The following is a 26949-nucleotide window of genomic DNA, read 5'->3' on the forward strand; positions in this document are numbered from 1 at the left end:
TGCCAATGGGAGGAGAGGATCCTTAGAGGAGTTGAATATGGTTTTAAGCTTAGTAGGTGGCATTGAGGTTATAATGTTGTAGGATTCTGTTGATTTTTTTCTGATAACCCTTTAATGTATGGGATGGCTATGGTTTTACTGTAATCTAGATTCTTTTTTGTTGATGTTTTATGGAGTATTTTATTAATAGTATTTTTGTTATAGCCATTATTTATGAATATGTCGCTGATGATTTTTAGTTCTTGTTTCAGGGCTTGCTGGTTAGAGCAAATTGTTGTAGCTTTTTTTTAAGGGTGTTAATGACTCCATATTTTTGTGATGGGTGGTGGTATGAATTAGCATGTATGTATTGGCCCGTGTGTGTCGGTTTTCGTTAAACCGTGAAGGATAGACGTGTGATTAGTGTGTCTAGGAATGGGAGCGAATTTTGATTTCGATGGTAAATTGCATGCGTTCATGTTGTTTGTTCAGGTGGCTAAGGAATGTGTTTAGTGTTTGTCACCTGTGCGGCCAGATAGCGAACACATCTTCAATCTAAGCCAGACTGTCAGTCTTAGCGTGGTGGAATCAAGAGCCCTTTGCTCAAAAGTTTCCATGTAGAAGTTAGCGATTGGGGGGGGGGGGTAGTGGTGCGCCCATGGCTGTACCTTCTTTTTGTAGGTAAAATTTGTTTTGCCACACAAAGTAACTGGACTGCAGTACGTGGGCAAAGAGGGCCATAATGTCGGGTGGAAATTTGTTCTGTAGTAGGAGAATTGTGTCATTAACAGGAACATTTGTGAATGTTGAATGTAGATTTTAGTTATATTAAAGTTTTTATTCAAACATGGTAGTTGTCTCCATAATTTTCAAAAATGTATTCTTAACTACATCATTATACCTAGACATGGTATTCAAGGAAGGAAGCCTGCTAAGCTACTCTTCACTAACCTCAATAAGAAATACAGAATCTGCACTAGTCTCATGTTTTTAGTTCTCATTTCAAGCATAATCTACAGTATAGCCTTAGTTCACCAGGAAGTTAACACTCTTCCTCCTTCTGGCGATGGCCTCCAGACCATCTCATTATGCAGTCAAGTTTAAAAGACCAGTAGATATCAATCCAACCTTAAGGACACTTTAGAGTATGCACATCCAATAAGGTAACCATTCCAAGTGATTTGTCCGAATCTGATATGGCTACCTTATAAAACTGCCTACTTTCAACTGTTGTCACAGAGATGGATGGAATAATTATAATTTCAAGACTAGGTTCAATATTATATGGATATACCACAAGTGACTACAAAGAGTATTCAAATGGATTGAATACTCTTTGTATTCAAACCTTATACAGTCAACTCTTGCTATAACAAATTCCCTCAAACAGATGAAAGTCCAGATCAAAACCTGGCAGCATTACAGCTTTTCTAAAGGAAATTCACTGCAGCAAATTATCCACTTTAGGAAACTGTCTTCTGTTGGTGCCTATGAGTGTGTTTTAATGCGAGTTGACCATAATTAAAACTACACTTCCTACAGAACATTAGGACCATCATTTGAAAGTTTCTCATTTTGATGTCCTTACTAACTCTTAATTTATTCAAAACTTAACCTTAATTTAAACCAGAAGCATAGCTTCCTTACAAGTGATAAGAAGGATTATAAATTAATGTATGTTAATATATATATATATTGCTTATGTTAACTAATCTTTAGTTTAACATAATTTTTTTTCCCTAATCACTAGGTCTCAAGTTAAATCATCATCGTCATCAAATTACTGATATATACCCTCAAGGAGTGTACAGGATATGATGGTACTACGTGAAAAATTTACATCATAACTAACTTCCTATCTACAATTTTCCTCCAAATCAGTCTGTTACTTGTCAAGACTCCAATATTATCAGGTCTTATATTTCTCTCTTCTAAGGCACTTTTTACTGCATCAATCCACCTATATCATGGTCTTCCTCTGGATTTTTTACCTGCCAACCTGGCAGAAAACATTTGTTTTGCTAATCTTTCCTCTCCCATACTGTTTAAGTGACCATACCACCTGAGATTAGCTCTGCTAATGCATTCTTAGATGCTGACAATATCAAGTTCTTTCCTAATATCCTCGTTTTTAATATGATATTGCCATTGATGCCATTTGTTTATGCTGCTAATCCTTCTCAGGACTCTCATATCTGCGGTCTCTAGTCTTTGGTCAAGTGTTTTACTTCTAACCCACCTCTCAAATCCATAAGTTAAAATTGGTTTGAACACTGACTTGTATACAGCTAATTTAGTGTTTTGGCTAATTTCTCTCTTATTCCATATAAATTTATTCAGTTGATTTCCTACCATACCAGCTTTGTTGATTCTGTTGTCTATTTCTATATTTAATTTACCATCTTCACTAAAAATCGCGCCTAAGTAGCTGAAATGTTTTACCTGTTCTATAGGTTTTCCATTCACAAGGCAGTATATTTTCAATGTTTTTTCTGCCTATTTTCATTGTTTTTGTCTTTTTAATGCTGACTTTCATACCATATCTATTATAACAGTTATTCAATTTAGTCAGAGAATCTTGCGACTTGTAGCAGATTTATTTTGAAGTATAACACCATCCACATAAAGCAAACAGCTAAGATTAACATCTCCAATTTTGATTGGAACATCAATATTAATATCATCTGATATGATTATCGTCATTAAAAATACTGATGAGCTCTATATGCATATTAATCATAATTTGTGAATTTTTTTAATAAAGGGGCTATGCTATTGTGGCATTCTATTATAGTAAGAAAAAATTTTATAATACCAATTTAGTGACACACACATTGATAACTAAGCAAAATTCACTTAAATCATCTTATACCAACAGGTACCTGAAATTTTAGACACCTAAAATGAATTTCTCATTTAAATCATTACTTTATGAGTATACAATTCCATCTCCAACAAATTTCACAAGAAAAATTAAAGCAACAATACCTTCACTTACCAATGGTTCTTCATCATTTTTTCGAATGCCAACCATACGAATGGCTTCTATTGGTAGTCCATTTGTGGGAGGAAGAGGAGCAGACAGAACAGGTCTAGGAGGTTCAGGTGGTTCATAGCTCTTAGTAGCAACTGTGTCATGGGCATCTAATAAGGCCTATCATAAAAACAATCCAAAAATTGGTGGGTAGGAATTCAATTTTACATGACACAGTTTATTATTATTTAGGTTATGGCTCACACATGAAAGGTTACATTACAATAATCATTTATATATATATATATATATATATATATATATATATATATATATATATATATATATATATATATATATATATATAAACATAATACTTAATAGACATATGTACTAAAATAATACATAATACAGTCATAAAAGAGACACTCAAGAATAGACTACAACTGTATGTCTAGGTTGATTACTCAGTCAACTGCGCTTGGTGTAGCATGGATGAAGTCCCACAGGTTTCCATTGTATGCACATTCTGCTGTAATATGATTAATTGTCTGGTGGGGTGGTCCACAGTCGCATCTGGGTGAGGCAATCATGCCTCATTTGTAAAGGTGGTCTGCACATCTGCCATGATTGGTGCAGATTCTGTTAAGCCATATGGATCCCAGACATCCCATAAAATACTGGATCGTCCCGTTTTTGGCTAACGCGATGCGTCCTGTTGTCCCGAGAAAACTCTTCGGGACAGCTTTTTGTCCTATATTTTAGAGTTCAAGACTGAATAACAAAATCAATGAGTTTCAATTTCTATTCTATTACAAACATCGCTCTCCATTACAGGGAACTGTAGACACGTTATTTTCTTAAGATGATTTACTATTTGTTTACTTATACTTAGTAAAGTGTGTGCATAGTGCATACCATGCACACACTTGGAAAGTTAGAATCATTTTGTAAGACTGGCATATGTGATGGATGCCCATACTAAACTTTCACCCTCAGTCAAAAGCATCCTGTATTTTTTTCCAATGTATCTGGGATCCCTAGTTAAGGGTAGACCATGTTTTCCAAAGGTAGGTCAAAACTCGAAGGCATCTGTCCAGTAATTCCTGGAAGTCTCCTGTTGAAGTGTTACACCAGGATTCTTTCCATTTCTCCTTCATGTTAAGTAAAACTCGTCTCCGCAAGATTTTTTGCCGTTAAGATTGGAGGGTGCCTTGACTTTAGCCTATTTATTTCTAGGGGTGGGATGTCTTCGTGGATTGGGAGATCTTGGGTTTCCATGATTTTGCTGTATTTATGTAGAAGAAAGTTGGATCTGTGGAGGTGGGAAGTTGCTTAGCACTGGGAGCCAGTAGGTTGGGGTTGATTTCACAGTTCCAGAAATAAGGCGCATAGTGGTGTTAGGCAGAGCATCAACCTAGTGCACAGTTGCTACTGTGTCATGTAAAAAAACAAAAAACTAACCTAAAATATAAAAATGGGTGTCATCCAGCCTATGTACATTAAACTATAAATATTCTTAATCAAAACATTTTCTGTCAAATGAATGTTTTCTTAAGTGTTAAAGAATAGTGGGATTTTACCACACCTGTTGACTGGATACACTGTCCACTCAGCCAACAAAGCTGGCCAATTTGGTTGACTGTGTGTGTGTGTGGATTAGGCCAGAGAAGGTACCCAGTACTTTTCAGAATATCAGATTATTTTGCATAGTAACAACAAAGCTGTGTGGTTGGGTTCTAGTTCACTTTCATTATTCAGACCAACAGAAACTTAAAAACAAGAGGGAAAACTTAACTAATACACCAGACTGTAACACTAGTTACTTCAAATATGAAATAAGTTTCCTAATCTCAAGCCACTTGCATTGTTCAATGCCATCAGCTTAACTTGATAAATAGAATACAGGCAGATTATCACTTCTAGTTGCAAAACTACTAATAAAGCTCAGTAAGATGAATTTAACTGAATAAAATCAGCTAGACTCCCTCATATCTTTTCCACTTGAGAGGTTGGAGAATCCATAGCATATTACTGCTATATATGTGAGGGGAGAGGTTAAGAGAGAGAAGAGAATCTACCGATATCTTTTTTTTAAATAGATAGAAATTGTAGTTCAAACACTCAAAGCATGGAAGACTGATCACAGAACAGAAGTATACATCATGAAAGTGGAGAGGAGGCAGGTTTAATGGATTATGAATATTCAGTTAGGAGTATCTACTGCTCATATTATTACAGTCTTGGCAGAAAATGGAAGAATGATGAATGCTATTTCAGTAGATTGGGTTAGGCTCATTAGAATTAGGGCAAAACCAGCTAAGACCATTAAGCCAGCATATCATCATCAAATTCCTGAGATGGGGGGGGGGGGGAATAACAGGATATTATGACAAGTACTATATGAAAATTACATCATTACTAACTTCCAATGGACAATTTTCCTCCAAATTAATATGTTATCTATCAAGACTCCAATATTATTAGACATTATATTTCTGTCTTCTAAGGCACTTTTTACTGTATTAATCCATCTAAATCTTGGTCCTCCCCCTCTTCCAAGTCTTTTTCCTGCCAGCTAGGAAAAGAACAGTCATTTTGTTAATCATTCTTTTCCCATTCTGTTTAAGTGACCATACCCACCTGAGATTAGCTCCACAAGCAATGTCAAGTTCTTTCTTAATATCCTCATTTTTAATACGATAGTGCCACTGATGCCATTTGTTCATAAAACTTCACTGCCAGCTCTAGATGATTAAATGAGTCGAAAAGAAAGAGATACAAGGGCTAGGGCATACTCCTTAAGCGATGCACAGCCACATCATCCTACAGCTGCGAGAAGTGGACGAGGGCTACTGCATCAAGGGCGGGTGCAGTTAAAGAAGTGAGCCCAGCAAGTGGAGAGAATGTTGCAAGTGGGAACATTGAATGTTGGAAGCATGACTGGAAGGGGAAGAGAAGTGGCAGACATGATGAGGAAGAGGAAGTTGGACATTTTATTTGTGCAGGAGACAAGGTGGAAGGGAGAAAAGGTGAAGGAACTAGGAGACGGGTATAAATTGTTCTACTCTGGTGCAAATAAAGAGGAAAGAAATGGTGTTGGAAGAGTGGTGTGTAGCAGAGTGAAGGTCGAAGTACTGGAAGTGGGTAGGAGGAACGACAGGATCATGCGAATGAAACTGGGTCTTGGAGAAGAGCAACTGGTCGTCTTATGTGTATATGCCCCACAAGTTGGCTGTACAGCAGAAGAGAAAGATGAATTCTGGAATGTGCTATATGAAGAAATGAGGGAACTGGAAGAAAACGAGATAGTGATTGTCAGAGGAAACTTGAAACGACACATAGGGAGACAGAATAGGGACTGTGCATGGTGGCCATGGAGTGGAAATGATGAACAAGGAAGGAGAGAGGGAAGAGCATTTGATAACATTTAGAAGTGGCAACAATAGTTCACAGATTGACTACATTTTGACTAGAAGAAAACATCTTAAGGCAGTAACAAATTGTAAGGTAATCCCAACAGATCAAGTGGCGCAGCAACACCGGCTGCTGTGCGCAGACTTTAAAATAAAGTCGAAGATAAGAACCTTTGGAAGCCATAGGAGGAAGAAAATTAAGTGGTTTCACTTAAAAGAAGAGAGTGTGAGGAACTGTTTTAGGGAGAAGGTGTCAGAGAGGATTTCAGATGGAATAGAAAGTGTACAAGATTGGTGGAGACATAATTCAAAAGCAATTCTAAGTTGTGCAATTAAGGTGCTTGGTGAAACATCTGGAAAGATTAGAGAACAGAAGGAGGGCTGGTGGTGGAATAATAATGTACAAGAAGCAGTGATGGCTAAGGAGAAGGCAAAGCAGAAGTGGGACGAGTCAGGAGTGGAAGAGGACATGAGGAAAAGCGAGAAGCCAAAACACAGGCTAAGGCCATGACATATCAAGACCTTTATGATCAATTAGAAACAAAGGAAAGATTTATCGATTGGCAAAATGTAGAAATAAGGCATCAAAGGACATCGTACATGTGAGGCAGATCAAAGACTCTGTAGGAAGGGTATTAAGGAGGGTTGTGGATATAAGAAAGAGATGGAGAATATACTTTGAGGGCTTTTGAATGAAGAAAATGCAAGGACTCACAGAGAAGACAGGGAGCCTTATGAGGGAATGGTGCAGAACATTAGTAGAGTGGAAGTGAAGGAAGCCATAAAGAGGATGAAGAATGGAAAATCGGTGGGCCCTGACAGGATCCCAGTGAAGGCATGGAAGGCCTGGGGGAAGAGGGAATTGACCTGCTGTGGACCTGTTAATAAAAGTTTGTCAACAGGAAAATATACCCAAGAAATGGAGGGAAAGAACTCTTTTCCCCATCTACAACAGTAAAGGGGATGCACAAGACTGTAAGAATTACAGAGGAATAAAGTTGATGCCCCACACAATGAAAATCCTAGAGAGGGTTCTTGATGGAAGACTGAGGAAGGAGGTGGAGATTGCAAAGGGGCAATGTGGCTTCATGCCTGGTCGATCGACGACAGATGATGGAAAAGTTTGGAGAGAAACAACGGGAGCTACATGTGGTATTTATTGATCTGGAGAAAGCGTATGATAGAGTGCCAAGGCAAGAAGTCTGGATGTGTCTGAGGGAGAAGAAGGTACCAGAGAAATATGTCAAGTTGGTGCAGGAGATGTACAGAAATGTGAAGACGACTTTGGACTTGCCTGGGAGAGACAAAGTTTACCAGTGACAGTTGGCTTGCATCAAGGATCAGTATTAAGTCTGTTTCTGTTTAATATTGTGATGGAGGTGGTGAGAGAAGACACACCTTGGACTATGTTGTATGCAGATGACATCGTGCTGTGTGCAGAATCAAGAGAAGAAGTGGCAGCTAAACTGGAAAGTTGCAGGAAAGTACTGGAAGAGAGAGGTATGAGACTGAGCAGAAGTAAGACAGAGTATATGTGTTGCAAAGCGGATGGCAGCCAGGAGACAGATCTGCGATCTGGAGCTGGAAGGAAATGTCATCAGGAAGGTCAGTGACTTTAGATACTCAGGTTCAACAATGAAAGAGGATGGTGAGGCTGAGAAGGAAGTGGGATGCAGGATACAAGCCATCTCTCTCCAGTGAGGAAACTGGAGAGAGAGAGAGATGGCTGGAGTGCTATGCGATAAGAGGGTGTCGATCAATCTAAAAGGCAAAATTTACAGGACAGTAGTGAGACCAGCTATGACGTATTCTATGGAGACTGTGACCCTGAGGAAAAAGAACATCAGCAGGATGGAGGTAGCGGAGATGAGAATGCTTAGGTGAATGTGTGGTGTGACCAGAAAGGATCATCTGAGAAATGACCATGTAAGAGGAATGACGAAAGTTAAGAAACTTAGGGGCAAAGATATAGGAGACAAGGTTGAGATGGTTTGGTCATGTGATGAAGAGGGAGGAAGAGTATGTGGGAAGAAAGGTCATGCAGATGGATGTGCAGGGGAGGAGGAAGCGCAGACAGTCAAAGAAGAGATGGAGGGAGTGGTGGAGGAGGACTTGAGGATGAAAAACTTGGATGTGGCTACAGCCCAAGACAGGAAGTTGTGGAGGAGACTCACCACAAACAGTGACCCTACTTAAGTGGGAAAAGCTGCAGAAGAAGATTGATGCCATTTGTTTACTACACTAATATTTCTCAGAACTCTAATGTGTGTAGTCTCCAGTCTTTGGGAAAGTGTTTTATTTCTAACCTAGCTTTGTCTTGTATGCAGCTAATTTAGTGTTTAGACTAATTTCTTTCTTATTTGATATTAATTTATTCAGCTAACTTCCAGCCATACCAGATTTACTAATTCTGTTGTCTATTTCCATATTTAATTTACTATCTTCACTAAAAATTGTGCTTAAATAGCAGAAATGTTTTACTTGTTCTATAGGTTCACCATTCAGGCGACAGTTGATGTTTTCGATGTTTCTGCCTATTTTCATTGTCTTTGTATTGTTGGTATGATTTTCATACCAGTTTATTACAACAGTTATTCAACTTAGTGAGGGAATCTTGTAGATTTGTATTGGATTTATTCAGAAGTATAACATCATCTGCATAATGTAAAGAGCTAAAGATTAACATCACCAATCTTGATATCAGATTTAATACCACTTTCTTTCATAATGTGATCCATATAGATAATGAATAACAGTGGAAATAATGTGTATTCTTGTTGTACACCTGATTTTACCTGAAACCATCTTCCTGTACCTCCAAGTCTAATGGATTACTTACAGCTTAAATTGAGCCTATGTACTGCTTGATATAATGTCCAATTTACACCATATAACTGTAGATTTTTGAAGAGTTTTTCCTCTTGGCACTTTGCCATATGTCTTTTCCAGATCAACCAAACTTAAATACAAATTCTTGTTATATTCTCAAGATTTCTCTGAAAGTGAAACTCTGATCCTGACAACTTCTATTCTGGTGTGAATCCAGAAGGTAAGCTTGTTCTTCACCAAGCTTCCCTTCCACAATTTTTCTTAGCCATTTCTCAAGTATACTTGCATCAATCTTACCAGTAATGCTCAATAGGGAAATACCTCTGTAATTCTCGCATTCAGTTTTATTTCCCTTTTTATAGATGAGTACTATGAGAGCTCTACTCCAATCATCTGGAATTCGACCCACTGACCAGGCCTTCTGAATTATGCAATGCAGGCACTGTAAAATTTTTACAACTCATATCTGAACATTTCCAGTCAAATGTCACCTACTCCAGTTGCCTTTAAACATTTCAGGCTTTTTCTACTTTGTGTTGATATGCATTCCTGATTGCATGCCTGTTGAGTGTTTTCTACTATCATGTTGCCATGCATTATGGGAAGGGTCACTACCCAGACCAGTTTCAACCTTTATTCAGGGCTCATCAGTGGGAGCCAGACCCAGAGGTGATACCAAGGTTGAAGTAATGCAGAAGTCATATTTTCATATTGCATTGCATTATACATGTCCACAAGGATATGTGCTTTGCATTATGGGATACTAAGGCAGGTGATGTGAAGTCAATACCACCTTTACCACGAGTTGCTCCAGTCCTGAAAATAGTTCAGGCACAAACTTGTTCTTGGTATCTTTAATTTATAGTATAACCAAGTGGAAAAACTTTCAACAACTATCTATCTCTTATCCAGAGTATAATAAGATGCGACACCTTTTGACAACTGGTATATGAAAATATGACTTCTGCATTACTTCAACCTTGGTATCACCTCTGGGCCTGGCTCCCACTGATGAGACCTCAATGAAGGCCAAAACCAGTCTGGGTAGTGACCCTTCCCATAATACATAGCATTATACATGTCTGCAAGGAGAAGTGCTTTGCATTATGGGATACTAAGGCAAGTGATGTGAAGTCATACCACCTTTACCACAAGTTGCCCCAGTTCTGAAAATAGTTCAGGTGTAAACTTGTTTGCTTACACTGGGTAAAGGATTAAACCAAGCAGAAAAACTTTCAACAACCTCTGAAGATATCTTTCATCTTCCCAAAAGCCATCCAAACCTAGTTGTATCCTTTTAATTCCTTCCGTTTGTCCATCTTCAATTTTTATAATTTGTCCCAGGAAACCATATGAATCTATCTTATCTCCTTCCAGTATAATTCTTTTTGGTATTAAATTGTCATTCATCATTACTTTGTTTTGTTTAACTTCATCTTCAATCCGATTTGAATAGATGCACATAAATTAAAAGGATTTTAATTTATGTGCATTTAGGTTAGTGCTAATCTGTGCTAATAAGGTGGTTAATATATGGCCAGAATTGCTTAGTTGGTCTCCCTTTCCATCTTTGTCCATTTGAAGGAGCATATAAAATGAAGATGTCAAAGTATGGAGAAGGAGGATGTCTCAGCTGATATCCAAGCCAAATCAAGTTGATGTCTGCATTGGGTTTCAATCAAGGGATTTTGGTTTGCCTCTTTTAAAATTGTTGAATTATGAATATGATCCTTCCAGGCGTAACCAAGTAACAGTCTTAAGCAGGTTGTATTAAAGCTATTAATAGTTTTTATTTGGGATTTAGCCAACCAAATTGTATACTTATTGGCTGAAACCAAAATACAAAATGATGGTACAATATGACAAAATTTCATACCGGGTGGCGCGTCGTCTGGTTAAACAAAGACCCCGTTGTTTTCGCAAGGGAACCAGGGCGAACAGCAAAAAGTCAGCTACTGGAACAAACCCTAAAACATACCCCCAACTCAATATCACCAGAGTTGAAGATCGGTACTATCAACATAAGAAGCCTGAATGGCAAAGAAATGGAGCTAGCTGAGGAATTAGATAAGTATGAGATTGACATAATAGGGGTGACTGAAACAAAAAAGACAAAAACTGGTGAGATCTTTCTGAGCAATAAATACAAAATGTTATATTCAGGAAATGACAATCAAGGAAAAGAAGGAGTAGCCAATAGTATTCAACACTAAATAAGAGGCTAATCTTCTTGAATGGCAGGCAGTCTCAAGTTGAGTGATATGGGCAAATATCAGAATGGGAAACTGGACAATGAGACTTATTTGTGCCTATGGTCCCACAGAAGGTTCTACTAAGGTAGAAGGAGGAATTTTTTGAGGCTTTAGAAAAAGCAACTGACACAATGAAAAAGGAAAAGTTGGTCCTTGTTGGGGATCTAAATAGCAGAGGAGGAAGTGATTGTCAGACATACAAAAATGTTTTGGGAAAATTTGGAGAAAAGAGCAAAGCTAATAATAATGGCAAATACCTGTTGGATTTCTGCTCAGGACATGGACTGGTTATTACTAACACCATGTTCCAACATAAAAACGTGCACAAATTCACATGGAGAGAAGAGGCAAGGAATAAGAAAAGTCTCATTGACTATGTTATTGTTGATAGTGATGTTTTCTCCTGGTGCAAGACACCAGAGTGTACAGAGGATAAAATTGAATTTCATATTGAAAAGAAGAACATGTAAGAAAGTTTTAAAGCAAATAAAAGTTGAGCAGCTCTCAGATGTGAAATGTAGACTAAAATACACAAACATTATTGAAGAAAAAATGAAAGAGGTTGAGAACAGCAACCAAACCTTAGAGATTCAGTGGCAAGCCTTGAAGAAAACACTGATTGATTCAGCCAGAGAGGCATGTGGTGAGGTTGCCTGCAAGGATAGAAAAATCAGAACTCCGTGGTGGACACAGGAAGTTAAAGAGGCAGTGAAGGAAAAGAAGAAAGCATATCAAAAGTTCCTGGCAAATAAGTCAGCTTGTGCTCTTAGAGAATACAGAGACAAATGTAAGAAAGCTAAACATTGTGTAAAACTAGCTAAACAAAAGTCATGGGAGGACTTTGGCAAGAACATAGAAAATAAATATCAAGAAGGTGGTAAGATATTCTGGAGGTTGTTGAAGAAGCTTAGAAATGGAAGAAAGAGTGCTGTAAAAGGAGTTAGAGATGATAAAGGTGACATGAAAATGGGAGAAAAAGATATCCTTAAAGTATGGAGTAATTATTTTGAAAAATTGCTAAATGAAACAAGCAGTGATAAAAACACAGTGGTAAAAAATACTCAACAGGCATACAGTCAGGAATACATATCCATACTTGAAGTAGAAAAAGCCATTAAAGGCCTGAAATGTGGAAAAACAACAGGAGTAGATGATATTCGGCCAGAAATGCTGAAGTATGGAGGTATAAAAGTCTTACAGTGGCTGCATTGCATAGTTCAGAAAGCGTGGACAGAGGGACAAATTCCCGATGATTGGAGTAGAGCTCTAATGGTACCCATATATAAAAAGGGAAATAAAAATGAATGTGAGAATTACAGAGGCATTTCATTATTGAGTGTTCCTGGTAAGATATATGTAAGTATATTTGAGAAATAGTTGAGAAAAACTGTGGAAGAAAAGTTTGGTGAAGAACAAGCTGGATTCAGGCCAAATAGAGGCTGTCAGGATCAGATCTTCACTTTACGACAAATAGTTGAGAAAGCATGGGAATATAACAAAGATCTGTATTTAAGTTTTGTCGATTTGGAAAAGGCATATGACAAGGTGCCAAGAGAGAAGCTATTCAATACTCTACAGTTATATGGTGTCAATGGGGCATTGTATAAAGCAATACTTAGTCTTTGAGTTTTAAGTCAGCAGTTAGAATTGAAGGAAGTACAGGAAGATGGTTTAATGTTAAATCTGGTGTCACACAAGGATGTACATTATTCCCTCTGTTATTCATTATCTATATGAATCACATCATGAAAGAAAGTGGTATTAAACATGATATCAAAATTGGAGATGTTAATGTCAGCTCTTTGCTTTATGCAGACGATTTTATACTTCTAAATAAATCAATTCAAGTCTGCAAGACAAGATTCTCTGACTAAATTGAGTAACTGTTGTAATAGATATGGTATGAAGGTCAACAATAAAAAGACAAAGACAATGAAAATAGGCAGAATCATTGAAAATGTCAACTGCGTTGTGAACGGAGAACGTGTGAAACAAGTAAAACATTTCAGCTACTTAGGCCCAATTTTTAGTGAAGATGGTAAATTAAATATGGAAATAGACAACAAAATCAACAAAGCTGGTATAGTAGGAAGTCAATTGAATAAATTCATATGGAATAAAAGAGAAATTAGTCGGAACACTAAATTAGCTGTATACAAGACAGTATTCAAACCAGTCTTAACTTATGGATCTGAGAGCTGGTCAGAAGTAAAACACTTGACCAAAGAATAGAGACCGCAGATATGAGCGTCCTGAGAAAGATTAGAGGCGTGAACAGATGGCATCAATGGCAATATCATATTAAAGACAAAGATATTAGAAAAGAATTTGACATTGTCAGCATCCAGGAATGCATTAGCAGAGCTAATCTCGGATGGTATGGTCACTTAAATAGAATGTGCATGGAAAGATTAGCAAAACAAGTGTTCTCGGCAAGGTTGGCAGGAAAACAACCCAGAGGAAGACCAAGATATAGGTGGATTGATACTGTACAAAGTGCCTTAGATGATAGAAATATACGATCTGATAATGTTGGAGTCTTGGCAAGTAACAGACTGATTTGGAGGAAAATTATAGATAGGAAGTTAGTAATGATGTAAATTTTTCATGTAGTACTATCATATCCTATACACCCCTTGAGGGTAAATGATGTAAATTTTTCATGTAGTACTATCATATCCTATACACCCCTTGAGGGTAAATGATGTAAATTTTTCATGTAGTACTATCATATCCTATACACCCCTTGAGGGTACATGGCAGGAATTTGATGATGATAGTTTTTATTGCTTTTTGAGTGTAAATGTTCCATGTTTCTCTACCATATAAGAAAATTGTCCGAGAGGTTGCTTTGTGAAGTTAATTTTTGTTTCCAAGGTGATAAGGGGTGATTTCCATATATTTCTTAGATTCCTGTGTTGATTGAGAGATTTATATTTTCTTAATATGATGTCATTTACAATATTACTTACATTTGAACCTAAGTATTGGAAGTCTTCTACGTTTTCTAATAGTTTGTTGTGTTCTGTAACGATGGAACCTTATACTATATTTGTGAGTAATTTAGTATACTCATATAGTTTTATTTGAGTTAACTATCAGTCAAAATATTTTTGCACTTTGGCATTGTTTGTAAAAGTGTTGTTGCATCTTGGATAAAGATGAATCTATTAATACTATATCGTCTGCATAGCCAAGACAGAGTTGTTTATAGTTGGTTGTTAGCATGCTGCTGAATCCGTCCTCAACCATCCTAAAAATGTAAACTAGGGTTATTATAAAGAGGAAGGGAGCCAAGGTGTCTCTTTGTAGAACTCCTGTTGTTATAAGAAATTTTTCTGTCAATTCTCTATTGACAAGAACATGAGCATGAAAATCTTGATAAGGTGCTGCAATTGATTCAATAATTTTGTTGGGAATACCATAATGATAAAGAATATTAAACATGTTAATCCTACTAATGGAATCAAATGCCTTTGTGAAGTCTATGAAATTTAGGATAAGAGGAATATTCTTGTCTTTGGAAACTTTCAGTAATCTTCTTATACTATGAATGTGTTCTAATGTGCTTCTGTTCTTCAGGAATCCTGCTTGATTTTTCCTTAATAGTGGGGGACATAAAGTTCTATTCAATTAAGAATCATTTTATTGTACAGTTTCAGAGCTAAAGGTAACAGAGTCATTCCAAGGTAGTTTTCTGGTTTTTTAGGGTTCCTTTTTTTGGTATCAAAATAATTATATCTTCTTGGAGAGGTAATTATACCTCCCCAAGAAGGTATAATTATTGGCAATAACGTTATATGCAATAACGCCCTGTATCCTGAGAGCATTATTACATATATTGAGGAAAATATTCTGTAGTTTGTGCCACTGTGGACTATGGCTTTGACTGCGATTCCATCAATCCCTGGGGACTTGACCTGTTTTTTGCATGCTGAATGCTGTTTTGAATTCGTCCAGAGTGATTTGTTGCAAAACTGTACAAGGTTGCATTAAAACAAATAATAATAATAATAAATAATTAAATCAAAGTGGTTTTCATAAAAACACAGAACTGAATCAAAGCTGTAAATGTTATACAAGTAGCATATGAAGTTCAGGGGGAGAGAAAAACAGTTGGAAATGAGAGAGGCTTCCTCTAACTTCCATTGAGTTTTTCAGACATAAACTATTAATACAAAAGAAAAAGGAAGCTTTTTAGCAGATTTATTACTATTACTATTATTACGGGCAACTCCAGGGAGTCATTAGACTCATCGAGGGAGGCCCCAAATCATATTCATCACAACTATTCGACATTCATACAGTATCTATCATACCTCGCCTTAAACTCATTCACTGTCACAGCATCCACCACAGACTCAGGGAGCGCATTCCACTCATTCACTACTCTAAAAGTAAAGAACCCAGCTCTAACACCTTTACTAACCACACTTTTGCCCAGTTTCCATGGATGTCCCCTAGTCCTCCAACAACCAGCCCTGTTCTCAAAAATATCTTCTGAATTAATTTTATAGGAACACTTCAGTAATTTGAATGTCTCAATCATATCTCCCCTCCTCTGCCTATCAATCAATTTTTGCAACCCACAAATCCTCAACCTGTTCTCATAAGGTTCATTCCACACCTGCTATCATCTTGGTCACTCGCCTCTAGATCCTCTCCATCTCCTCCCCATCAAGAAGAAACCTAGGTGACCAAATCTGGGCACAGTAGTCGAGATGGGGTCTTATCAAGGCGCGATACAGAGGAACAATAACCCGCTTGTCTCTGCTTGTCAACGTATTCTTCAGCAACCAAGTGATTTGATGAGCTGATTTGGCAACTTTTGCAATATGTCCCCTAAATTTCAATTCCTTATCCACCAACACTCCTAAATCTCGTGCCTCATCAATTTCCTGGAGCACAGTTCCACCAATGCAGTTAACTGCCGCCAATCTTTTCACCCCAAAATGCATAACCTTACATTTTACCACATTAAATTGACATCCATTCTCCTTAGCCCAGACCTCCAATCTATCCAAATCATCCTGCAAAATTTTGACGTCTGCATTCACTATTGCCCTACCCAACTTCGCATCATCTGCAAACAAACGAACTGTTCCTCTCAGATCCTTTCCTATATCATTAATGAACAAATTAAACAGCAGTGGTCCAAGAACAGATCCCTGTGGCACACCACTAGTCACAGGCCGTCTTGCGTTCTCATAAGGTTCATTCCACACCTGCTATCATCTTGGTCACTCGCCTCTAGATCCTCTCCATCTCCTCCCCATCAAGAAGAAACCTAGGTGACCAAATCTGGGCACAGTAGTCGAGATGGGGTCTTATCAAGGCTCGATACAGAGGAACAATAACCCGCTTGTCTCTGCTTGTCAACGTATTCTTCAGCAACCAAGTGATTTGATGAGCTGATTTGGCAACTTTTGCAATATGTCCCCTAAATTTCAATTCCTTATCCACCAACACTCCTAAATCTCGTGCCTCATCAATTTCCTGGAGCACAGTTCCACCAATGCAGTTAACTGCCGCCAATCTTTTCACCCCAAAATGCATAACCTTACATTTTACCACATTAAATTGACATCCATTCTCCTTAGCCCAGACCTCCAATCTATCCAAATCATCCTGCAAAATTTTGACGTCTGCATTCACTATTGCCCTACCCAACTTCGCATCATCTGCAAACAAACGAACTGTTCCTCTCAGATCCTTTCCTATATCATTAATGAACAAATTAAACAGCAGTGGTCCAAGAACAGATCCTTGTGGCACACCACTAGTCACAGGCCATCTTGCGGACTCTACTCCTGAGTAAACCACTCTCTGATATCTCTCTGTCAACCACCCTCCTATCCATCTCACCAACCCTATGTCCATCCCCATATGCTGCAATTTACTGATTAGAATTCCATGTGGTATCCTGTCAAAGGCCTTGGCAAAGTCCAGTAGAATCACTGTAAACCCATTACCCTTATCCAGTTCAGCTGTCACCATGTTATAATACGTGAGCAAGTTACTGAGGCATGACCTACACTTCACAAAACCATGCTGTCCCCGATACAGTATCCCATTTTCTTCTATCCAATCTTGTATTTTCCTCTTGACTATTTTCTCTAAGACCTTGATAATGATTCCTGTTATGCTGATTGGCCAGTAATTTTCAACAGCAGCCTTGGAATCACCTTTGTGCAGCGGAACTATTTTCCCCTCTTTCCACCCCCTTGGGACTGACCCAGATCCAAGGCTCAAATTAAACAAAATGGTCAAGGGCACTGACAATTCTTTAGCCGCTTCACGTACGACACGAGCTGGTATACCATCCAGTCCCACAGATGTATTGACATTGAGGTTCTGTAATAGACTAGTTACCTCTACTTCATTCATCACAATTCCAGTATAAGCTGTTGGTTCTTCCATTCCTGCAAAGTCACCACCTGGATGATATACTCTTGCAAAGTGCTCGCTTAGTAATTCCACAATATCGACTGATTCGGTTACCTCCCTACCCTCAGAATTTTTTCAGATCATTCTACCATGAGCATTTTTCCTTTTACTTGCAACATATTGAAAAAACTGTTTGGGATTCTCTTTAGCCTGCATGGACAATTTTCTTTCGTAATCTGCTTTTGCTTTTCTTACCACCGTTGTTACCATCCTGGCCCGAGCTTTATACTGTTCCTGCGCCTGATGGTCACCTTTCTCCTTAAATTCCCTCCACAATTGTTTCTTTTTTTGCAGCTCAAGCTTAATAGTGTTATTCATCCATTTAACCCCTACTTGATTTATTATTCGGACTCTTGGTATACAGTCAACCATTGCCTCCTGCAAACAGTTCTTAACCACCTCCCATGCACTATCAACATCTAGCCCTTGCAGTTTTACATGCCATGGCACTGAGTCAAGCACACACCTAAGCTTGTCATACTTACCAGCCCAGTAATTCCACATGTACCCTGTCTTAATTGTAAATTCCACTCCTTTAGCCACCTCCCAAGTCATGACCTTATGGTCACTCTTACCAATTGGTGGCAACATGGTCATGTTCGTTGCAGCCACATTTTCAGTTGCAATTACAAGGTCCAGCACTGTCTGCCCCCCTGGTATTTTCCACTACATGTTGCCATAGATAGTTGTCCCTTAATAACCGCATAAAATCCAATTCCTTCCTCCCATGTGCCCTCTCCTCTTTCCAGTCAATGTTACCATAATTGAAATCACCCATAATAATTACCCTCATTTCTTCTATTTGCCTATGCATACTATCCCCACCATCTATTCCATCACCTGGTCTATAGCAGCACCCAATTGTATATTTTGTTCTGCTAGATTCTATCTCACACCAAACAGACTCAAATGTGCTCTTTTCTCTATCCTGCAGTTCAACTTCTATACTCCTTGGCTGCAGCTCATCAGCTATCATCAATAACACTACTCCCCCCCCCCTTTTATTCACCCTGTCACTCCTGAACACGCTATACCCACTAGCTTTATCATCTTCTGTCAGCCATGTTTCACTAATACTAACAATCTGCGACCTGCAAGTGCCAACCATGGCTAAAAACTCTTCCTTCTTGTTCCTAATACTCCTGGCATTAGTGTACATGAATTGCAGAAGCCCATTTGTCCCATCCCTACTTTGACGTCTTATACTAACTATCCCATTCTGATTTGTTGTCCTTCGTACTCGCTCGGGCATAATATACTCATTCATACACTCAACTGCCTCCCTAAAGTTTGCATATCTACTCCCCCCTCTTAATAAATCTAGTTTCCCTGAGTCTGTACATCCACTTCCACATCATTCATCAACACTTTTTCAAGTCTCCGTACACCAACTCTATTCAAATGTAACCCATCCATCTTATATAAGTCCTTTCACCCATCGAACTCATTCCACACATCCACAAATTCCACACCACTCTCCATGCATAACCCACGCATAAAGTCATTGGCAATTATGGTCCTCCTTCTAAACACTTCACTGTCATACCGTGGTAAAATACTCACCATCCTAACTCTCTCACTCTTCTCTTTTGCTACCTCAAGTAATTCCCTCACATCCTCTATCATTTCCATTTTGTCCTCTTTCGAATCATTTGTTCCTGCCACGATTATCACCTTTCACCTTCTGTTTTTGCAGTCGAATAGATTCGCTGATGTCCTTTATGTTAGCACCCAGCTGGTACGAATTCGTTAAACTCTCAACTATTACACCTCTTAATAGCGAATCCCCATACAGCACTCGCTCCTTCATTTTATTGACGTATACGAACATTCTATTATTTGCCGTCACAGACTTTCGCCGGTTATTTGTCGGTATGTTCGGCACACATTTTTCCATATGCTCCAGTTGCCTTTTAGCTCTGTGTATTGCACCGTTCAAACGGCAATTTCACTACTCGCATTTATCTCACCATTTTCATTATCAATCAAATCATCCATTCGTTCTGTATTTCTACCTTCATTTACACTTTCAACGATGCTCTCACACCTATCTGGCACTACCATGCAATTCTCTAGCACACCGTCATTTTCTACATTCTGACTATCGTTAACGATATCACTCTCGCCACACGAGACACGCTTGAAATCCTCATTCTCTTTACACTTTCTGCACATATTAACTCCACTATCACTTTCTAACCAGACTCCCACCGCTCTTCGCAAGGCATACATCTCACAGACAGCACATTGCATAAATTTGTTTACATCAAAACTCTTAAACAAACATGGCAACCTGGCCGCCATTTTTTTCTTTATTGGTTCCATATGTATGCTATCTTATCTTAAAATTAATAATTAAAATAACAGAAAACACGCAAAAATTGCACAGACACACCAAGAAACAAAAAGCAAACAATACTACTTAAAATTCTAGTAAAATTTCTAATGTTAACACAAAATACTACTAATCATTTCAGGAGCTCTCGACAAGTCAACGATCTAATCAGTGCGACACCCTATTTACAAGATAAATCTCACAAAGAAAAGTAAAATAACAAAGTTTTAAGAACTGAATCTAGTACCAAAAACCCAACAAATAAAACGAGAATTCTGGGATAACTTTTTTTTAGCTGTTTTAAATAAGCATTAAACTATCCTTTTAAGCTTGTTACCATTAAAACACCGTTTTAATGGTAACAGGAGCAAATACAAAGGATAGTCATTAGAAATTGAAGAGGTGAATGTATTACCCTAAGACCCACCATGGAGTCACAGACTCATCTAGGAGGTCCCTTTTGTCACATGCAAAGTTTATCATACTGTGTCTTAAACACATTCAAATTCTCTGCAGACACCACTCTCAGGCAATGCATTCCAATCAGTCACAACTCTCTATGCAAAAAAAAACCTTCTCCCTTGCTCACGTCCTCCTTATACAGTTTCCAGGGATAACGTCTTGTTCTTCCCCAATCTCCCACCATTTTATGAAAAACCTCTTCAACATTAATCCTATAACAACCCTTTACTAACTTGTATCTATCATATCACCTCTCTTCCTCCTATCCACAAGACTCTGCATGCATGCACATGCACAACTGAAAAAAATGCTGGGAAGTTACTAAACTGTATTAGGATGAGGGAATAAATAACTAGGCTTGAAAACTTGAAAGATAAAAGATTAAGAAATAATGTCACAACATATACAAACATTAAGAATACATTAGAAATACAATCAAAATATACAAAATTTGAATGTACTGCAAAAATATGGAAAAAGAGAAACAATATTTTATTATTATTCGTGACACCTCCAAGGAGTCTGAAGACTCATCGCTGGAGGACACCTACTATACAACTCTCTCCACCACTACACCATGAACCGTTACTACCAATCATCTCCATCAACGGCATCTACTGCCCACCACCACAACTAATGGTGAAGACAGTTGTATAGTAGGTGTCCTCCAGGGCAATTTTTGTCTGTAAATTGCACGTGTTCTGAAGGGCCGATTTGTCTGTATGCGGGATGAAAAACCCTGCTACTTCCGTATGAGATCGGCTAATTCACCTTCGATTGAAAAAGTCTACATAAAGATTCCTCTCCTCCCTCCATTTTGTTTAATATTTAAAAAAAATTTTTTTTTTTTAAAAAAAATTTTTTTTTTTTTTAAAAAAGGAGATAAACCTATTCAAATAATTATATAGAGGAATCAATCTTATCAACTTCATTGAAAATCTTTATAAATGAATAACATTAAATGATGAACAAAAAACACTAAATTTGAATTATTGTGCACAGATTCAATATTTATAGTAAAACAGCTAACAGAAATCAACAAATAAAACATTCCTATTTTAAGTGTTTTATAAGATTTACATCTACCATAATGGAGGTATTTAATGTGTCATTTGTGTTCATCTTTTCTGATTGGAATAGTGTGTCCTGTTTCCCCTATGTAAGATAAGTTACAGGTACATTGAATTTTATAAACTCCTGGGTGGGAAAGTTTACTTAGCTCTTCTTTGGAAGAGCTACGTAAATTTGTCTTGCATAATATGCCATGTGAAAAGTGGATTTTATACATCCTAGTTTACAAAAGTCAGGAGAGGATGGGGTAGTTTAGGAGGATGTGTAAAAATCATGACATCTTGCATAGGGAGATGAAGGCTACTTTCATGCTATGTTGTTATTGAAGTATTATTTTAGATATTTTGTTTTTTGTTATTTTAGATATTTTGTCTGCCTTAAAGCCAGCATGTATTACATGCTGGCTCTAAGGCAGACTTAATGCTCCTTTGTATTCTTGATTTTCCTGTTAAATGACAGTTATTGGATGCGAGGAGTTGGATTGAGAGTGCAGCGCTGACATGAGTTTCTGGTTTCACTTCTTTGTTACTAGAGATGCTGTATTCTCATCTATTAGCATTTTAATTATTCATAGTTTCTGTGCAAGGTGATGATGAAATACAGCATGAAGATAACTTCTAGTATTTGCTAATTTTCTGCATACAGAAAAGCAGAATTATTTTCTTCGAGACCTAGAGAAGTATGTCAAGAAATGGTAGAGTCCTGTTATTTTGAAATTTAAGCATGTGAAAATGTGAGGCTGATCTGGGAGTTTATGAATCTTTTGTTCCTTTGGTGACCCTAGCTAAATAATGAATATGTCATCCACATAGTGTAACCATATTTTATGTTTTAAATGGCAACTATCCAGGGCTCTCTTTTCAAATGACTTCATAAATAAATGGGCTAGAAGGAGATAGAGATGAGTCTGCTTCTGGTTAACTTATTCATTCTAGAAACTGAAAAGGCAATATTGCTTATAGTACTTCAGTGTTAATACCGTAAACAAGCTAAGGGTTCTATCCCCACCCCCTTTTTTTATGTGAATCCCATTTATGAAAGGTAATATGCCTATAGTACTTTGTGTTAGTACAATGGATAGGCTAAGGGTTAGATAACACAGAATCATTGCTCTAGAGATCAAACACTAAGTTTTTTTTAACCACCACTTCAGGCCTCCAATACAAATAGTGGTGGTGGTCTCACACTGGATGATAAATATATCTACCACCTAAAGACATTCACAAAACATTTACACTAACAGTGGCATTTGAAATCCACAGCTTGCTGGTAGAGAGTGGGGACACTAACCACTTGGCCAGAACAAAATATCACATCTTTTGCCTTGTGTATGTAACTTAGCCTAATATAGAAAAACTGTAAACAATCACCTGGAAGATTAGGAATGCATATACTACCATCATTAGGCAAATTGGAACTAGAAGACTATGCACTGGATACTTCTTCCCAGAGCATTAAATGAAAATGCCAGTACTACACAGAAGACATTACCAAGTCTAGGAGACTATCTCTGGGCTTCCAACAGCAATGAAGTGCTCCTCAATTCTCAAAATGAATGAGTGCATCAAAATGTGGAATACTATAATTTTAAAACCGCTTTCAACCCAATGGTTGTAGAACACCTTATATGTAGATACCAGCTTATATAGGCTGGAGGGACTAATTGTAGAAGCATGCATTAATTGTGGAGCACAAGTATAAAGCTATGGAGGGATACCATGAGGGAAAACAGACTTATTAAGTATCAGGATTTTTATGTCTTTCTAGAAAAAGATGTTTGTGGAAAAGTGAGAGGTGGTTTTCCTGGCTTGTCTCTGCAAGAGTTGGAGGAAAGGCAGACAACTTGGCATCAATCTTTATCTTTAGGTGATACTATAAAGGTACTGTCTGGATATGAGAGCTGGAAGCACTTGCAGTGCAAAAGTTACATTCACTAGCCTTGGTGAGAGACCAGAAAGATAAAGCATTCTCGCCCTTCATTAAGCCAAATGCAAAGAAACCTGCCTGTTTGAGAATGCAAGTTTTTTGAATTTGGCATTAACAAAGTCTATTTTGGATTTTTTTTTTTTTTAATAGATGCTGCAGGCCATAGCATAGGCTAAGTGCAAAGCTGGGGCTCTTGATTTAGGCCACTCAAAATATGTTGAATTTTTAACTTGGTCTGCTCTGGTGCACTTCTTAGAGAACCAGGTCTTGGATAGTGGTCAGAGGTTTGTGTGGAGTGGGAAGTCAAGGATCCTCTTAAAAGATCATTTCAGTTTTTCAAATGAAGTGAGTGTTTGAATCAGAAGAGCAGAAACAGTAATCAAACCAGAAAAGAGGTCTAGAAATCTCAGAGTTGGTTATTTCAACTGGTATTGTTGTAGTGCCATAGGAGCATGGCTGAAGGTCCTTGTGTCCTATGGTGCAAGGACATTTGGCTGTGAGAGGATCAATCTGTAAAAACGAAAATGTAGACAAGGTTATGATTGAAGTTGTCAAGAAAAGAAAGACCTAACATCAACAGTGCATTTGGAGGGGGAGCTGATTAAGAAAAGATTTACAGCAATGAGAGAATGGTGAAGATTATCCAGTATTTTTGTTGCTGGCTGAACAACTTGTGTTAGACCATTACCGATCTAGTAGAAATGGTTTGATCTAACCCAAATAATTTGGCTTTCCTTCCAGCTTAATCCATGAAGTTAGAGAATGGAAGCCTCCAAGATCACAATTATGAATACAACAAATAAAGCAACTGTTTAAGTAATTAAACAGAAATTGTCCTTCATTGATAAATAATCCAAGAAGTCAGAGTGGTCATCAGAATTAGAAGAGCAGTGAAGGCAGCAGATGAAAGCAACATAATGAAGCTGGGAAATCTTAATCCAGAGCAGGAGTCGGCAACTAGCAGCCCACATGTGGCGCAAACATGCATTTTTGGCGGCCCATAAAAGGCTGACCATATTTACATGACATGTGCCCCATATGTTGAATTATTTAAAGAATACATTTTATAACATGAATAATAAATTAAAAATAATTTTATACCTATACTTCGTGATATCGCCGTGCAACTTAACGCGAGTCATCATGAGTGGGGATAACAAAGGTGACTTCATCCGACAACCAAGATTTTGGCGCACTTTTGCAGTCACATTCCCTGGTCCGTCTTTTAATATAATTCAATAACATCAACTATTATTTTCAGAGGATATATATTTGTTAAAAATAATTTCAAAAATGGGTTCAAGAAAAGTAAAATTGCAGATGAAGAAAGAAGGTTTAACGATGAATGGAACAGCAAGTGCTTCTTTATTGGCGTCATTACGAGAATGTCGTACTTTATCTTGTAATCTCATACTTTAAATATTTCTGTGTTTTTTAAGATTGATATAATAAAAATTGATAACTTAAGTATTTTTTTCACTAACTATTTTCTCTTAATCAAAAGCTTGTGGCCCGATTATAAAAAATAAAAGTTGAATATGGCCCTCGAGTCCAAAAAGGTTGCCGACTAGATATAGAGTATTTTAGGGTCAGTGATCTCTGGCATGGAATATCAAATTTGATAAAAGAGCATGCACATTTTACCCTTCTAGAGAAGGAATAATGCAAAATATAGTTAGGATAGTTAAGGTGAAACTGTAGAGGATGCAAAATAAGTTCTGAAGTTTTTAATGCATGTAAATGATGGTGTGCATTTAGCTTTTCATGGTTATTGTAGATGAGTTATTTAAACAGCAGAGACAGATTCTTTTACATGTTATCCAGAGAGAGAGAGAGAGAGAAAAAAAATCCAATCTTGTGAACCAAAAGTTGGCATTGAACAGTACCCATGCCAACATATCACATATATTCTCACTCCCTACAAGTGGCTTGGTAGATACATGTCAGCAGGATTAATAAGTCAAAGCCTCCTGATGCAATTACCAACAGGTTTAGTCCCACATGCTTTCTAGCACCAATCCTATAAAGCAATTTTACCACAGTGCTCAAATGAAGGTTGTTCTAGTTTCTACCTTATCTAACATATCCTTGAAGGGTATCACTCACACTGCACATAAGAACAGACTATAAGGATAGAATATAACATACTTCAATGTGAGGGTCTTCTAAGATATTTGCAAGTTCTTGAGCATTCTTGCTACTAGTACGACGACAAATTCTGCACACATCGTGCAAAAGATCCGCATTTCCTGTTGAAACAGGCTTCATAGCACCATTACTCTCTTCTAGCCTATCTTGTACCTAGCAACAGAAAATCAATAACATTATTACAGGAATTTTTGTAAAAACAGAATAGTAATATGATAAATTTTCCTCTCAGTATAACCTTTAATATATACTTTGAATATTTAAGTTATTTAAACAAAATATAGAAATGATCCAAGAGAATCATAAAAAAGTGTTATTTACATTAGGAAATAGAAAAAATTATTTTGACTGGCTCATCCACTGGCAAGTAATATTAATATCTGATAAGAAATTATTTTGTTTTCATCCTTATTTTTCCCAAGTTTTGGCAAATAAAAGTTTGCAAGTCAAATGTCATTGCAACTAGGCTACTTATACACAGAGACAGTTGACTTCACATGGAATTGCCTAGTATCCCATAATACAATGTCTTATTGCACATATATAATGAACACATTATGGGAAGAGTGACTAATCAAATCAGACCTTCACTAAAGTCTAATTATTAAGCTATAAAAAAAAAAAAAAAAAAATCACTCAAATTCATCACTAAACCTGAATCACTCCAGTATACTCAATGCAGATTCTGCCAAACCTCAGCTCTACTCAACTGATAGGCAAAACGACAGCACCATTTTCAACCTTTACAGTAAGCAGGGGGGGGGGAGGAACTACCACTATGCTCTGGGTCTGGCCAGTGGGCCACCAGGATCCTACTCAACTCTTAGAATAAGTACCCTCCCTTATGAAAGGCAGGTTTTTCCAAAATGGAGGTATTTTATGTGACGTTTGTGTTCATCCTTTCTGATTGGGATGGTTCGCCCTGTTTCCCCTATGTATGGTATGTTACATGTGCAATCTATTTTGTAAACCCCTGGGTGGGCTAAGTGTGGCAATTTTACCACAGTAAAAGTCCCTACACTGCACCAAAACCTGGTTCGAGAGGAAATTCAAGGAAGCATGTGAAATGCTCAAACATCATCCGAATCTGAATAAAAATGATGGTCTAAC

General features: G+C 37.5%; 1 protein-coding gene across 2 annotated transcripts in view; it reads right to left on the minus strand.

Moving 5' to 3' along the window:
• The window catches only part of vari (MAGUK p55 subfamily member vari), a 206900-nt gene that overhangs the window by 72077 nt on the left and 107874 nt on the right, over nt 1–26949 (minus strand). For both annotated transcript variants that reach the window (XM_090409244.1, XM_090409236.1), the window contains 2 exons: nt 25840–25992; nt 2978–3133 (listed from right to left, as the gene is read on the minus strand). In XM_090409244.1, the coding sequence (XP_090265370.1) occupies nt 2978–3133; nt 25840–25992 (309 nt within the window). The remainder of the gene's footprint in view (nt 1–2977; nt 3134–25839; nt 25993–26949) is intronic.

The sequence above is a fragment of the Typopeltis vanoorti genome, chromosome 2 (genome assembly GCF_054136105.1).
Source record: "Typopeltis vanoorti isolate ZY-2024b chromosome 2, IOZ_Tvanoo_1.0, whole genome shotgun sequence".
In the NCBI taxonomy this organism is placed as follows: domain Eukaryota; kingdom Metazoa; phylum Arthropoda; class Arachnida; order Uropygi; family Thelyphonidae; genus Typopeltis; species Typopeltis vanoorti.